Here is a 16,345-nt window from a genome sequence, read left to right as displayed (position 1 = left end):
TGCTTCTTACAAAACCTCAAATTAATAAAAGTTTGCAATTACACGGGTTACATTTGACGAAATAACAAAACCCATCCAAGGCTTACGCACTGCCGTGGGTTATCGAAACAAGCAACGATCTCACTGTTCCTACCTGCATTCTCGGCGATCAGGGTTATATATACTTTGTCGCCGTTTCAATGTTTAGTTGTGGCTTGTGATCATGCGGACACGTGTAAAGTGTACAATATGTTGTGGTGTAATGTTGTGTGTTGCGTGGATTGTGCGTTGGCAGTGCCTTTAAGGAAGTGTATGTCGCTGTGTTGTGCCATGTTACTTCCCAATATGTGCCCGCCCACATGCGGCGTCCGTGATGCTGGCTATATTAATATACGTTATCCATAAAGGAAACTAAGGAAACGCCTTGGTGTGAAGCCCTCTGATGGTGATGCTTAGTAGCTGCCCCTCCCCACCCCTACTTTTTTTTTTGCGTCATCTATCGGTCATTTTAAAACGTTTACGATTGTTTTACTTCGAGCACGCTAGAGGGCGAGCATTGTCGAGGATGCGACAGCGGCGGATACGTTTTTCGTGTTGCCTGCATTGCCTTCATGCTGAGATTTACGATTGCAGACGATCCGCGTTTTGATGCATCGGTTGTAGCAAGGTAAGACGACTAACAACAACTGGTTGTTCTCAAACGGCCGCATTGGATGCTTGTGATCTCGTGTGAGGTCAACGCCGCCTGTATAAACAGTGCCTAACGCGTGAGCGAAAAATGGCCAAACAGCCACTCTCCTGTTGCTCTTGCCTACCCTTCCCCGCTCCGTAGCCTTCCAGCGTGCTTTCGTGTCCGCCAGCCAGCGCCGCTTCTCGGAAATTATGCAAAATAGTGGAAAGTTTGTTTAGCGTTCCTGAGGCGGCGCTCCTACGCCTTCTTTTCTTATTTTTCACCATGCCTGTCTTTCTTGGTCTGTCACTGATAAAACTTCCTTTGTCACGAGGCAAAATCCCTTGCGCTGCCGCAGGCTGATGCCGGCTTTGCGCGCTTATCTACTCGGATCACAGGCCCTGAAATTTTCTGAGGGGGGCATCCCCCCTCTATCCCCTCTGCATTTAGGTATTGTTTTGACCCCCCTGTTCGCACTCCGCATCGGTACGCACTTCTAAAATTGAGGACTGTACTGTAGAAGCGCCCGGACATCGTGGCAGGATCGCAGCTGCTTATCCTTTTGTTTCCTATAATTTTCTGAAGTTTACAAGCACGTGATATTATTGGAACGTAGAAGTGAGCGCCTGAACAAAAAACGTGCACGCAATTTTTTCTTCTCTAAATACTCCAGAAAGAAAAATATCAGTAAAATAATGGCTGCCCCATCCGAAAATATCGTTTTTCTGTTAGCTATATGTCTACCCGACAATCAGAATGTTCTTAGACTATTTCAGTCCGCCTCCGTCTTTATCTTTGGAAAAATGCAGCAAGTATGAAGCGAGCGACACGTTGAACGAGATCCCCAGTGCGCCACAGAACTAGCGCCCCGTCACGGCTAAGATGTAAGCGAAACGGCCCTTGAAGCCCAACAGGCAAGCTGACAGACACACGTCGTAGAAGTGGGTGCAGCGTTCGCGACTCGCGAGCTGTGACGTAAGGCGAGATGTCCGCCGGCACGCGCCACATAGCGGATCAGTGCCTGAACTAAGCGTCCCTACCCTTCCCATTGAAAAGCGCGCGACGCGTCAGGCAATGTTATTACAGGCGGCGTTGGTGAGGTGAACGGCGGGGTTACGAACCTTTCGGAAATAAAGGCGGCATTTTTAAAGCAATCGGTATGACTTCTACTGTGTTTACGGCGGCGCGTTCGCTCTGAACGCGTAGGCGGGGCGCGCAGCGAGACGAATGCAAGTCGCGCATATACGATTGGCGACATTGCTTGCTAACCGCAGTTCTGGTGCTCGGTAGGTAATTTCTTGGTTATTTTAGCGCATTTTCAGCGCACACAACCACAGTAACCTACGTATTTGTACGTCCTCGATCCTCAAACCGATCAGTTCGCTAGGCCTTTCTCGCATGCCAAGCCTTGCTTGGGTGACGCTGCCAGGGGAGGAACGCTCCTCCATTAGCTCACGAAAGGGGGAAATCTTCCTCCACTCCTAGGGGTAGAAACGCGCCCCTCCCTCTTAAAGGGAGAACCTTTCTACCTCTTAGGGAGCAATATATGATACATTCCTGTTTCACCCTTAAGGGAGAAACTACCACGCCTTTTTTTCTTAGAGTGAAGAGTCGCCGATGTATAAGTGACCACAGCTGGATGTTTGTCCTACTCCATCGCACACGGCTCTGCGCACACGCAGCCTTCCGTCGTCGCGGATACTTATCGCTGCGGCGGCTGCGTCCTCCACTTCCTCCGCCGGGTGGCGGCAGTGATCCCGCGCACTTCTCCGTTCCCTCCTCGCCTATCTGTCCCCACCATCGGGTGCTGCTTCAATCCGGACGCTTACGGAAGGGGTGTGGTTTGACCTCTAGCTCTCAAGGTCAAAACTGGTCACCCCGCGAAGACTGCCGGAGGTGGCGTGCTGTAGCTTTCGCTACAGAACTATTCGCCGTGAGTCTGGCGAGGAGGATAAAATAGCCGCAGCATCCACACAGAGTAGACAGATCGTGATCCCTCTCCAAAAGAGATACAATGGCTCGAAGTTCGACTGTGCGGTGTACTCTTCCGTCACTTTTTTTTTCACATCATTAGTGGGAAATGGGACGGCCGCCCCTGCCCCTTACAATTCTTAACCTCATTACACACGTCCATTCGAGCGCATTTTGTAGTAGGATTAGCGATAACTTAAAGTAACTTGCGAAGCAGAGTAGCTGGTAAGCAATCATCGATGTGTTTGCCTTAGCTACTTGTTGCTTTTTATTGAGGGGGATTACCCTAAGGTTCTCATTGCTGCATACGGATGAATGTAAGCTGGAACAGTGGCTCTCAGCTTGAGTGGGCAGGGGAACCCTTTTCGTTATGCGAAAGTGGTGGCGGACCCCACGATAATATTGTTGATACTTGTCATATTAACAAAGAATTTCCGCGTGCAGCTAATTTCGCCCTTACATCTATTCAATTCGTGCCCTATTGTTTTCTGGGACTGTTATGCTGTTGAGTGTCGTATTGTCAAACAATTCTCTCTCTCTACAAAAAGTTGCCTAAACCTAGGCCTACTATATGCCTGACCTTTGTGTGTCTGGGTTTCCCGCGCAGCTTGCACGCTGTGCAAAATTCGGTGTTAAATTGTTTGCTTCGAGGAGTTCATTTAGCAGTCACAAATCAAGGCATATTTTTGCGCTCCCGGAAACGTTGGGAAGAAAAATAGAGAGATTGATAGCGAAGACTCGTTGATATTCGCACACTCCCAACTGTGAACTACTGAGCTAGAACATGAAAGAAAAGACGTGGAATTATATATAACGCGGAAGATCTCCTCGTTACCTCCTAAAATACACAATTCAGGGCGGCTCCAAGAGACCTCTCTATAAAGGTGCTTGAACGCGGTTATGTGCGCCCTGCCTATTTTCCGTTGCTGTGCCGTGCTGTGCCCCTACAAGTAGTCTGCTCCGACACCGGGAGTGTACTGAGCGACACAAATGCCTGCAAAGGCGTAGCAATAAAGTACTCACTGCTGTTTCCCCATTCTTTTCTGGGCTTTGCTGCGATGAACGTGAGGCTAATCGGCTGTCCTCATGATGCGCTGAACCGCAGTCGCCCCCACACTACACTACACCTTCCGGGAAACTGACCTTTTTTATTTGCTGCCTGCTTTGCCGTCCACGAAGGTTTCCCTTTCACCGAGCGCCAGCCGCAGAAGAATGTTACCGGCTTTTTTATTGGCTGCGTTCTTTGCCGAGTGCCCCAACAGCCAGGACAGTGTAACGCCCTACATTGCCAAAAAATGAAAATATGGAGGAAGTAACACCTTTAATCATTATAATAGCGCAAATACGGATAAATAGTCGGCCGGAATTAGGAAAAACCAAACAATAGGACAAGTAGAAATGAATTGCCTGAATGGCTAACCGTATAACATCCTGCATTTCCACAAAAAAATGCGGATTTGGCGGTAGTAACACCTTGAATCGTTATAATAGCATGAATTGAGATAATTTGTCGCCAAGAATCCTGAAAAACAAAAAAATAAGAAAAAAATGAAAATAAATAGCGCGAATGGCAAACTCATAAACCCCCTGCATTTCCACAAAAATGCAGATCTGGCGTAGGTAGCTCCTTTATTTATTAAAATAGCACAAATTCCGATAATTGGTCGGTCAGAATGTTGAAAAACCACAAAATAGGAAAAAATAGAAAGAATAGCTAGGATGGCGAGCTGCGTAACGCCGTGCATTTTCATAAAAATGAAGCTTTACCGGAAATAACACCTTTAATGGTTATACAGTGCGAACACAGATAATTTGTTGGCCAGAATGTTACGAAATAAAAAAAACAGAAAAAATACCGAGAACGGCGAATCGTGTAACACCCTCCATTTCCACAAAAAAAAACAGATTTAGTGGAAGTAACAGTTAATCGTTATAATAGCGTAAATGGGGATAATTGGTGAGACAGATTTTGAAAATCTAAAAAACCAATAAAAATACAAAAATGGTGAACCGTGTAACGCCGTGCATTTCCACAAAAGATGCAGCGTTGGTGGAAGTAACGCCTTTATTGGTTATAATAGCGTACATGGGGATACTTCATCGGACATAGTTTTGAAAAACCAAAAAATATGAAAACAAAAAAAAAAGCCAGAATTGTGAACCATGCAGCGCCATCTATTTCCACAAACAAGAAAAGTTGGTGGAAGTAACATATTTATTTGTTATAATAGCGTAATTCTAAATTATTTGTGGCAGAGAATTTTTAAAAGCAAAAAAATGAGAAAAATAGAAAATAAATAACAAGAATGGTGACCCGTTTAACGCGCTTCATTTGCACCAAGAAGCCAATCTTGCAAAAGTAATAACTGTAATCATTAGAATAGCATGAATAAAGATAATTGGTGGGGCAGAATTTTGAAATCCCTAAATATATGGCTGTAAACAGCTCAAACTACACACAAGGGCATATCAATGCGACGCATTACTAGAAAACACTGGAATTCTGCAGATTTTTTGCTTTACCGACCGCTGTAAAGCATTCCCGTTCAAACATCAAATGGAGCAGCCCGAAACCCAATTTTTTTAGGATATTGCTGATTCGGACCATAGCCGAAGTGTAACTCAAACACGTGTCAAATGAACGCAAAATCTTGTAGATCCTCTTTTTGGACATGATACTTACTACTTTCACAAAAGTGCACAATCGTGACCTCGCATCACGTTCCGTTCTCCAGCTTGTGGAGAAAGCGGTGAGACGCCACTGCCCGTGAGACGCCATCCAGCTTCAAATGCCCCTCGATGCGTGTGCATGCAGAAGCGTTGAACTCAATGTCGCTCTTGCGAGTGACATCTGAATACAGCTGCCTGTGGTACTCCGTAGTGCCGTAAAAAGTGGCTCGGAGTGTTTATGCGTTCCATATAAGAAGAATAACGCATTCTTTAGCTAAACGCTGTGATTTTTCTAGCATTTCCTACTCATGGTGGTCAGAAAACCACAGACGATATGGCGTTTTCTTTTCTTTTGCGTTCTAAACTCTAAAGGACCCACTCACCCAAGCACCCCACAAGCACTTCTATGCCCGCGCCACGCGATGTACACATTAGCTGCAGCCTGTTATTTTAAATAATATTGGTCGTTTCAACAGTGGTACCTTATTTACGACTAGCTGCACTCTACTTCAACGTTAGATACCCTTTCGGGGTTTTAACAGCGGAAATTTTACATTTCGAGAATGGTGCTACGACTTGACACAAAAAATACCAAGAAAAAAATTGGCTCAGGTTGAACTACTGGTGCAAGGCTGGAGAAACAGCAGAGCTGGTGGCACCTCTGCCATTGCGGGAGACCCGGCTGTTGTACCCCACATTTATTTCCGAACTTGCAGCTGAAAGTTCTCCATGACTGGCAGGCCCGCATAATTTTGTACTATGGCTTTCACATCACTCCCAATGTGGACGCGTTAGCACGCGCTATAACCCACAGCAACCGGTTTCGCGAAGTCGGCATCTGTGCGGCCCCTGCGCGAACGCACGTGAAGTGGCGATGTGAACTACACACGAGAGATCACGCCACGAACGCAATCGCATAGTAGCCGATTTCATAACGCGAGTGACAGAGCTTGCATTGCGACCCCCGGAAGCGGTATTTCTCCTAGTTTACCTCTTTTTGTTTCATGCGGCGGCGCAGTCTCTTAATTGTTTGCTGTCGTGCCTAATTTGTGAGTTCGTGTAGAGATTTTCATGTTCTTTTATTACTAATTCTCAGACTCCCAAACACATGCGTGCATTTGCCATGCCGTCGCGTAATAAGGCAGCCCAGGATGGCAAGGCGGAAAAATTTTGCACGCCACGGGGGCCTAAATTTGTTGTTAGGTTTATATATTTTCCGCTTCAGCACGAACCCATTTGGCTTTAATACTACTGAAAATTTCCTTCTGGCCTTTTTCTTTGTAGGTGTTGCACACTGCATGCCAACACAACCTTCCTGTTCATTCCAATCGGCCACGCATGTTATTGTTCACTGCCGCTGCTAACACCGCAGACCTCTGACTTTTGGGGTAGTCCAGTGTATCGTTGACGGTATCACGGCGTAAACTCCCGGGGTTAGATTCCCGCTACCTCCCTAACGGCATTTTTTTCTTAAGGCGCGCACTCCCAACTGCTCTTTGGCTCCTTGCCTCCTCTCCAGTTTGCCTTACACTTCAAGGTTTTTTGGTGTGACGGACGGATAAGGCTGGGCCTAAGCAGCTCCGCTTTTAACGAAAATTGCCGCAGCTTCCACTAGTTGTGCAAGGCTGGAGAAACAGCCGAACTGGCGTCCCCTTTTCATGCGGCAGGGCACTGGCGGTTGCACCTCACATGGATTTCCGAACTTGCCGCTGAAAGCGCACCAACACTGGCAGGTACGAATCGTTTTGTCCGAACCTTTTCACATCTCTCCAACAGTGGGCCGCGTTAGCACGCGCTAGAACCCGCTGCCAAATCCAAAGCCAACGCCCGCGCTACGAATCCAAGGGAAACGCTGTGCGCCCGGAATGCGATGATAACTCAACGGATGGACGACGGTTTCATGACCGCGCTATCACGCGTTATCACGCGCTAGAACACGCCCAAATAACTTCGCGGACTCGGCGTTTGTAGCGTGAACTCGGCGTCTGTGCTCCCAAGTTGAGGCACAAAATCACGTAAACTGGCACGTAGAACAGCACGCGAGATGTCTCGCCACGAACGCTGGGCAGAGTGTTCTCGACGGTCGAGCTGGTCGACACCGGGCGCTACTCACGAGGCGCCCGCTCACGTGAGCTCGGTATTTTTTCTTGATATTTTTTGTGGTAACACTTGGCGGCGGAACTAAAAGCTTAAACAGTTCGGCTGTGAAAACTGCGCCTCATCAATGCCTGAAAGTCAGCTAGTTTGTTGGGGCAATGAAGCATGGTAAAAACAGCGCAGCTATAGACACTACGCAAATGAAGAAAGACGCAGGACTACTGCTGGACATCAACTGAATGAACTTTGCCACACACAAAAAAGGTATACATAAAGAGCGCATGCACGAACGTGAACGAAATAATAAGGAAAATGTTTCGCGTCGAGGTTAGGTGCTCCTCTTTTTGTAGCGGGAGCTACACTGGCCGAGTTTGAGCAATTTCGCGTGGCTCCTGGAGAGCCGTGCTCCGCATGCGCGGGGAGCGGTGACGTCACACGGCGCACAGAACGTTGCTCGCTGCCCGTCGACCACCAGATCCGCTGTTTCGCCAGCCTTGCACTATTACTGGAAGCTGTGCCAATTTTTCTGTAACTGCTTTATCGACGACCTTGGCCGTCTAAGGAAGACGCTTACAGTCACGCAAATATATTTATAACGAAGCCGCTGGAAGCCGGTAGGGAGAAGAAGGTGTAAATCCATTTTGTAAAGTCACATGCAATTTCAGTCAGAGATACGTTACGCGTTGGAGTTCATAGTTATCGGCTTGCCGTCACAGGAAAATAGCAGCAAACTCACTTCGTACTAGAAGAACAGCTGTACGCTGAACAACTTGAGAGTCCGGTCCGTGGACAGTGCAGGTGTACTGTCCCTCATCGTGCTCACGGTCCGTGCCCTGGATCTGAAGCGTGCCGTTTGGGAACGCAGTCTGCCGTTGGTTCAGAGGAAGCCGCCGATTGTCTGTCGTCGGCATGAAAAACGTAAACGAAGGTTGGTGGTGAAAAAAGTGTGCTGAAACACCAGCCATACGCCTACGAAAAGGCGACTGTTTTTTGACAAGTTTAAACAGTGGGAATGTTCCAAACATAATAGATCTGGGTAATTGATCTGAGCCTGACGGTTCCCTCAAGAAACTCAGTAAAAGCCAATGCTACCTCAGTAATGTAGCACCGAGAAAAATTCAGTGAAATTACATCTCCATTTTCTGTTTTGCAAGCGACAATGAAGAGTGAATAAAAAGATAGCGGTGCTGCGCACGACATTACATTTGAAATTATAAATGTTCCCACTATAAATCGGGAGTGTCAGCTCCAAAACGTTCTACTTCAAAGGCAAGCCTGTAGCTGTCGAATATTCCTTTGGTAGCAATAAATGCCAGAAGACTAAATGATATCGTTCATCAAAAGGCTGCCGTGACCATTCACCGGGAAGGTTCAACGTACACATCGACCGTAGGGCTCGCCACAATCCCTGCCGAAGGTTTGTCGTTGCAAAACTTGGTCTCCAGGGGGACGCATCTTAAAGAGTGCATTTCAGTTTATAACTCCAAACTATGCTCAATCAAAAAGTGTAAAAATCGAGCAACTCGTGGGCTCCTGCTCTTCCTGGAGAAGCATACAGCGAGCTCATCTAGAGCTTTGACCTGTAATATATTCGTAATAATATGCCATTACATCTGCGCAGCAATGCAAGGTTGAGGGATGGTGAAAGACTAAGCGTTTAGACACGCGAGAGATATACCGAACTTCAAATTTATTGTGTTTAACATTTTAATGTGTTGCCGTTGCTTCGTGCGTTCGGTTTCCTGCATCTTGACACATAAAGGCATGGCTATTCTAATCAAATTCGCCGCGCCTGTTTTACAACTTTTTCTTTGAAGTAGAGCAAATTTATATGCTATAGTTTCTCATCGTGTTTGCGTTTGAAGCTCACATCTTCGAGGCGAGCAAAAGCGCAATCACTTTTGACCCAGTGCTACTGTTCATTCTCTCCATGCGCTGATACACGTAATCACTCGCTCATTCTGTCATCTACTGCTTCGGCGGTAACCCTTTGACTAATTTTCTCGTGAGCCTTATAAACACTCAGCTCATGATAACATCACTAATGTTTGAGCCCGTTCAGCTCCACGCGGCAATCTGTAACGCAGGATTCAGAGTGAATTTCTGCACCATTGCATAGATGGTACAAGTTATAATGCACTATGCAACTTTTTACCTTTGTCCCAGTAGACGTGTCCGAACGGGTATCCACCGAAAGGGCACTGCACCACAAATGCACTCCCAGCCAACGCCGAGAGGTTTCCCATGGCTCGAATAAACACTGAGCCGTACACGTTAACACGAGCTGTGTGCGATGCAACGCCAGCGTAGTTGGACGCCTCGCACGTGTACGCGCCACCGTCCTGGACCTCGGTAGACGATATGAAGAGCGTGCTGGATACTTCTGCTGCATGCACTCCAGAGCTTCCGTCGGCACCCGATGAACGCACACGGACCCTGCCGTGACGCAGATCTAGTGGCCAGGCACCATCCAGGGTCCATGTTATGCGCGGTGGGGGATCTCCGGTGGCAATGCAGCGTAGCGATACGGGCTTCCCGGGACGCACGGTGGTCTCTTCAAATGCGGACTTGAGCTTGGGTGCCTGGTCTGAAATGTGAATTGGACAGAGTAACATTTAGGCACGCGAAAAAACGTGGCTTTCGACAACAATTTACACACATTTGGCTTTGCGCATCCGCGTTACTTACACCCACATTCCATACCAGAAGGCAATAAATGTCGTTCAGGAGCCGGAATTGGTTGCAATCAACTGTTCTTTGAAGCAGTCGCATTTTAACAATGCACTCGGAAATGCTATTACGCAATGTTTGAGATCGCGCCCGGACGTGAAATGCTTGCAGAGGGGCTCATCAGAGAAGTGTGCAAAATATGCCAACTTTTATGCATAGAATTCTTTATATAGGGTACTAAAGGTACAATCGTTGTAATGGTGTAGGTATATTTTCAGATATGAAAATTTTTAGATATAGGTTAAGTGACTGCCCTGGCCACTGTCGGCCGAATAAACGAAACGGCTATAAGTTTGCGTCCCCTCGCTGCCTCACTATTACAAAGTAACCTAGCTTGCGAACATTCCTGCCGAAAATCACGCACATTTTTCTCTCTAGCTGGTGTTAGCAGAAGGTTAAACCACCCGTAACTAGAAAAGCATGCTTCTTCAAATTAGGAGTGTTGAGTCTTAAACAACGAAAAATACCTAAATTTGTCGCCCACGGCGTTCATACACGCAATAACTGCGCGCAACGTTAAAAAAAGTGGGGCCCAACAATGGCCGTTTGGTACAAATTACTTTCAGCACACTGCAGTGTGAGATTAGGAGCTCCCAGAGTAAGATATCTAGAAGTGACAAAGCCTGAAAAAACTAACACTCGTTGTCCCACGACGCTGGTATCGTTCCGAGCTAATATCATATCGGGCGTAGCGGGACATAAGCGCATAAACTGCGAAAAGGACGCACAACCCCACACAAATCAAAATACCACAGGCGTTCTAAAAATGGGCATCCTCGGCCTCTTGAGTGCCTCGCTACCTCCACTCTTCGTAGAAGTTTGCTACCCCAAATTTCCACCCAGCGCATAGAAGACGCGGCATGTACTTATGAAGAGAGGAGCTGTAGTAAATAAAAACAGAAGCTTTTGTTTTCTTTTCATACTAAGCCCTTGAAAAAGGCATGGGCGAATGGCAAAATATTTCCCAGAATAAGCCGAAAACAGTAGACTCCCGAGAAAAAAACTTTCCACCGAGCGAAAACTCCAACACCAAATAATGGTTTCTCATCATCGTAACCCAAGTACCGTTTTGACGATTTGAAAAGGAGCCGCTGTGTTTGTGGCTGTAGTAAGGGGAAGCATCACTTCATCCTGGCCATTAAAGCCAACTCGGAAAATACAGGGAAGTATACAAGGTAACAGGCGACTAGGGCACTCCATAAAGTTAAAAGCAATTGCTACAATCGAATGTGGGCAGAAAATATAGTCAGAAAAAAAATGTTTATCATAACGCGGAGGCAATTTAATTTTCAACAGTATCCATGCCCGCTACAAAAATCATTACAGATATCGAAGGGTGTTATGATTCATATGTTAGTCCTGCTAACTACACGTGCATATACGGGCATAGCGTATGTTTCTAATGCGAATTTCTGGTTTGTTTCAAACCTACTGCGTCACCACTGGCCGGCGTCTCCTCGGTCAGAACAACAATGATTCGCACGTGCCTTCCCGCTCCGTTTGCTTGGATCTGTGTAGATGCGCGTGGAAGGTTGCGTACTTCGAGTTTTGTCTGTATGAAGTGTAGCAATCTGACATTTCTCTTCCAGGTGCACCCATCTTGGACGCCGAGAAAAAAGGCCAACATATATTGCTATATTTGGGAGTATGTAAGTTTCAAATGCGCTGGAGCACGCCGTCAGCACTGGTTAAGCAAGGGTTTATTTAGAGCATCTTTTTTTAGATCCCGAGATATTTGCTCATATGGCTGTTTTCACCAACGAAAGACTACAGTTTGGAATAAACGAAACAAAATAAAATAGGCGGTCTGCAACGCACAACAAGGAATGGTAAGTTTTTTAATGGACCATTTAGAACAAGCACAGCATGGATGGAGTGTGCACGGCGCCAAGCGACATCTCGAAGAGGAGGTACCTTCAGAAGGCTAATAGAGAGAGAGAGATAGAAGGCTCTTTAATGTAAACTGGTGAGGTCAGCCCTGCTAGGCACAAGGCTTGCTACACCAGATGGTGGGTGACTACGTTGATGAGTGGCGAATATTAGACATTAGGGTTACAGCAGGAAGAAGACAAACAAGAAGCGTTGAAAAAAAAGAAAGTAAAAACAAGAGAAATCTGCCAGCCGAGTCCACAATTGAAAATAGAATCGTTAATGTAAACACTGAAACAAAACGAAAAGTAAATGACGCGAAAAAAAAGAGTAACACCAACCCAAGAAAAATAAATAGATGAACGCCAGTGACACCAACACAAGCAAAGTAAAGAGATGAACGCCACAGTGCGAAAGAGTACATATCACGACACACTTGCTCTGTCTACTATCTAGAGAAATTTGTCTAGTTCAGTGTCTCGTAGCAACTCGAGTAGAACTTTTGTACCTAAGGTACTGTCAGCAGTATTGGCCCAGGGCCCAAGAAAATGACGAAGTTCCAGACTGCTTCCATGGCGTACACGAGAGGGGGGTTGCTGCAGTTTTCCGCACAGCAGCGAATCGAGGGCAGACACACAGCAAGTGATCGACAGTCTCACGCACAGCGCAAGTCCGGCACAGAGGGGAATCGTCCCAACCTATCTTGAACATAAAACTCCGAGTAAATGCTACATTCAGGCGTAGTCGGTGCAACACTCCTTCATACCGCTTGTTGATGCCGCGTGGAAAGCGGAACTTGCAGTGCGGGTCAATAGCCTGCAGTGGTAGATACCTGCGGTGAGGGTCCTGCCACTCCGACCTTTGTGCAGTCCATCCATTTTCGAGGATAAGGGCGTTGCTGTCCTCTCGGGAGAGAAGGAAGCTGGGTCGTACTGCTCATAAAGTGGCCTGCGCTGTCGGCTGCATCAGATCTAATATTGCCTTCTATGCCCGAGTGACCAGGCAGCCACTGAAGATAGATGTCATGACCCTCGCGCACTGCCCTTGTGTGAATTTCGCCAATTTCACATACAAGCTGACTGTGGTTGTTGTGAAGATTTCGGAGGCCTTGTAAGGCGCTGCGAGAGTCGAGGAATATTACCCATTGCTGGGCATGATGTCCGCTGATGTAGTGAAGAGCAGCTCTTACAGCTGCCAGTTCGGTAGCAGTCGAGGATGTTTCGTGGGTAAGTTTTCTTTGGATAGTGCACCGGGCAGCTGGGATCCACACGCCGATGGCGAATGAGCCCGGGCGAACCGAGCCATCCGCATAAACATGTGTCTAGCCTTTGTAGGTACTGTAGATATACTCGAGTGTGAAGAACTTGATCGCGGCCGCGGGCATGGCGGAGTTTTTGCTGATTCCGGGTATTGTTGTGCAAATTTTCCATGGCGCCAATATCCACGGTGCAACTATCGACTTTTGAGGGCTTTGGAAATTCGCTGGAAGCAGGTGTCTAACATGCTGGGCTGAGATGTCTGCCAAAGGATGCGTGTGACATCGAGTCAAATGGCGCAAAGACGTTCGAAGGACCTCTTGGCGTTGTATCACTGTGGCGGAAAAGCACCGAGCTTCGCACAGAGTTCCAACCGTCGATGTGCATTTAGGCAGACCCAGGCAGGTGCGCATTGCTTTTGCCAGCACTGAGTCTATGACCTTCAGGCTTGTAGGCGATAGGTGATGTAGGGCCGGCAGGCTGCAACGCAGGAGGCCGACAAAAAGGGCTTTATATAGGCAAAAAAGGGAGGATACAGGGCAGCCCCACGAATTTCCACCGAGCATACACAGAATGCGCACAAAACACAGAAGCCGCTCCTTCAGTCGCCGAATATATGGGGCCCATGACATTGAGCGGTGGTCAAACGTCACTCCGAGAAACTTGTGGGACTTGACATAAGGTATTGGAGTACCTTCTACGGTGAGTGTATAACGAGAAACATCGCGCCGCGTGAATGCCATAGCAGCACACTTGTCAGGGGAAAAAATGAGCCCACAGCATCTGAGATATTTTCTCATCTTCACAATTGCCTTCTGGAGTGCGGCGCGAATATTTCGACGGTTCCTGTCTGAAGCCCAGATGCAGATGTCGTCTGCGTAGAGTGAAATGTTAACGTATTTGGGCAGGACTGTTGGGAGGCGTATGAGACAGATGCTACAAAGCGTCGGGCTCAAGACGCCGCCCTGAGGAACTCCTTGCGTGACGGGATGTTTGGCCGTTTCTCCATCACTGGTGGCCATGTAGACGTACCGGTCTTGCAAGTAGTCACATAGCCACTGGAACATGCCTCCTCGAAGCCCTATGTATGTCATCTCTCTTCGGATGGCTTCGTGTGCGACGCTGTCGAATGCTGCTTTGATGTCAAAGAAGATAGCTATAGTGATGTTTGCGGCTGATTTTTGCTGGGTAATATCTGACACCAAGGAAGGAATGTTGTCTACGCTACTACGTCCTCTCCTGAATCCAGACATTTGCAATGAATAAATGTCTCGATTCTCCAGGTCCCAAACAAGTCGTTCCAGCACCATATTCTCCATTACCTTGCCAATTCAACTTAGTAGTGCAATTGGCCGATAAGAGTCTATTTCCGTTGCCGGTTTGCCTAGTTTGAGGATCGCCACGATCCGGCCAATCTTCCAGCAGGCCTCAAGAAGACCGAAGAAGGCTAATAATACTACATGTATGGGATTTGGTAAACTGCTGCGCCGAAAATCTGAACGCGCGGTGATGTTGTTGTGAAGCAGCCTTGTGCATGCACGTAACGAATTGTTGCCGCTTGTTGCCACTTGACTGTCCACATTCTTCGTGCAGTCTTTTAATCGCGGAGTATTCATGCCAATTTATGTAACCACTTTTGCGTATACCAAGACTGGTTCTTTCTCTGCTAAAATCAGCCCGAATTCGTGCACAGCTTATTCGGCCTACCATGTTTTTGAGCCAGTCGTGCGTTTTTGTCAGAGAATTTATTTCATAGTGCATCGCAGTTCATGTATTTATTAAAAGAAGACTTGCGCAGTTTACGATTGCTTAGGAAGTCCGAAAATGCCCCATTATAAGTTTATCCTCGCTCTCCTCTGCCTTCTTTCAAGCTTCCATTTTTTACCGTCTTGTCCTGAGCTAAAATGCTGCCTTCAAAGACCAAAATTTATGCGATTCCTTCGCAAACACTTTTTATAAGGCCTTGCGCATGGTTTGAGCTCTTCATCTATGCAACATTCCAAAGCATCTCCTCTTTCCGCATATGGCCCCGAATGAGGCATACTCAAAAACACCGCAGTTTTTTCTCAATATGCGAGCGTTTAAACACTGCGCAACGCGTAGAATTGACCACGCGGCTGCAAGAGGCAACGAGGACGATCCCTTAGTCCAAATGCAAGGCAATAAGCGGGAAACGAGCCAGTCCCATAAAGTGGGCACTTCATGAACGCTATGCTCAGAGAACATGCCGCAATTTCTGCTTTCCGGCGTGCTCGCCGCGCCTAATGAAACCTCTTTCAACAACCATTTCGCTGAAGTCGCCTCCATGTCCTTATCCTCCCAGCCCAACGCTCTGATTATTTTTTTTTCCTCCTTTTCAATCTAACGGCGCAGTCGCAACGTGTCTGCTTCACGGATTGTTGAACACGTTTCCTCCGAGAACGAGCGCAATTTGCCTTCCTAAAAGATGACGACGCCATTCAAACGGCAATAGTCGGCGTGTAGAGCGTCTTTTATGAATAAAGGCGTTCATACACGTTTTTTTTTTTATAAATGCAAAGGTTCGAGGACTTTGAAAAAAGGAAGCAAGTGCTAGAAGTGAGAAAAAGTTTCTCGATTTTCAGAATATACGGCGCTCTTATCGAAGCTGAAGATCGCTGGTTCTACTACGACTGTAGATGGCGTGTAAACACTTGAACTTTTTGAGGCTTATGTTTAAGCTGGCTGTTTTCTATGAAAAGTTACAACCATTTCTCTTTCTGTGTACGGTAAAAGTAAAAGAATAAAAATTAATGCGTGAAACAGATGTTTTAGGCGTAAGATTTTAAACCAATCGACTCCGGGATGGTTCCTAAAAAATAGAACGCGCTAGCTAATGGGTTCCAGGAGGAAGTATATATCTGGTGCTATTTGTCTTTTTGCGGCGCCAAGCATTAGAGTTGGAGTGAAATTTTTGTTATTATCTGATACCTTTGTATTCAAAACTCGCGGCTTGGGCATTTTGACACGATCACTGAGCCGATGTATAGTTGTTAATCATCTACGACCATTCCACACGTGAGTATGCAGACTTGGCTCGACATCGAACATGGGGGAAGAAGCAAAAGGGAATGTGGCGTTCTCT

At 46.9% G+C, this 16,345-nt stretch overlaps 1 protein-coding gene across 2 annotated transcripts in view; it reads right to left on the bottom strand.

The window, feature by feature from the left end:
- LOC144175017 (cell adhesion molecule Dscam1-like) overlaps positions 1–16,345 on the bottom strand; it is a 285,594-nt gene that overhangs the window by 65,889 nt on the left and 203,360 nt on the right. For both annotated transcript variants that reach the window (XM_077704026.1, XM_077704025.1), the window contains exons 7-8: positions 9,543–9,974; positions 8,124–8,285 (exon numbers count right to left, since the gene is read on the bottom strand). In XM_077704026.1, coding sequence (XP_077560152.1) covers positions 8,124–8,285; positions 9,543–9,974 — 594 coding nt within the window. The remainder of the gene's footprint in view (positions 1–8,123; positions 8,286–9,542; positions 9,975–16,345) is intronic.

The sequence above is a fragment of the Haemaphysalis longicornis genome, unplaced genomic scaffold (genome assembly GCF_048455015.1).
Source record: "Haemaphysalis longicornis isolate Haplotype H1 unplaced genomic scaffold, Haemaphysalis longicornis Haplotype H1 scaffold_3, whole genome shotgun sequence".
Taxonomy (NCBI): domain Eukaryota; kingdom Metazoa; phylum Arthropoda; class Arachnida; order Ixodida; family Ixodidae; genus Haemaphysalis; species Haemaphysalis longicornis.
Note: the sequence above shows the minus strand (reverse complement) of the source record. Positions and strands in the feature narration are given on the sequence as shown.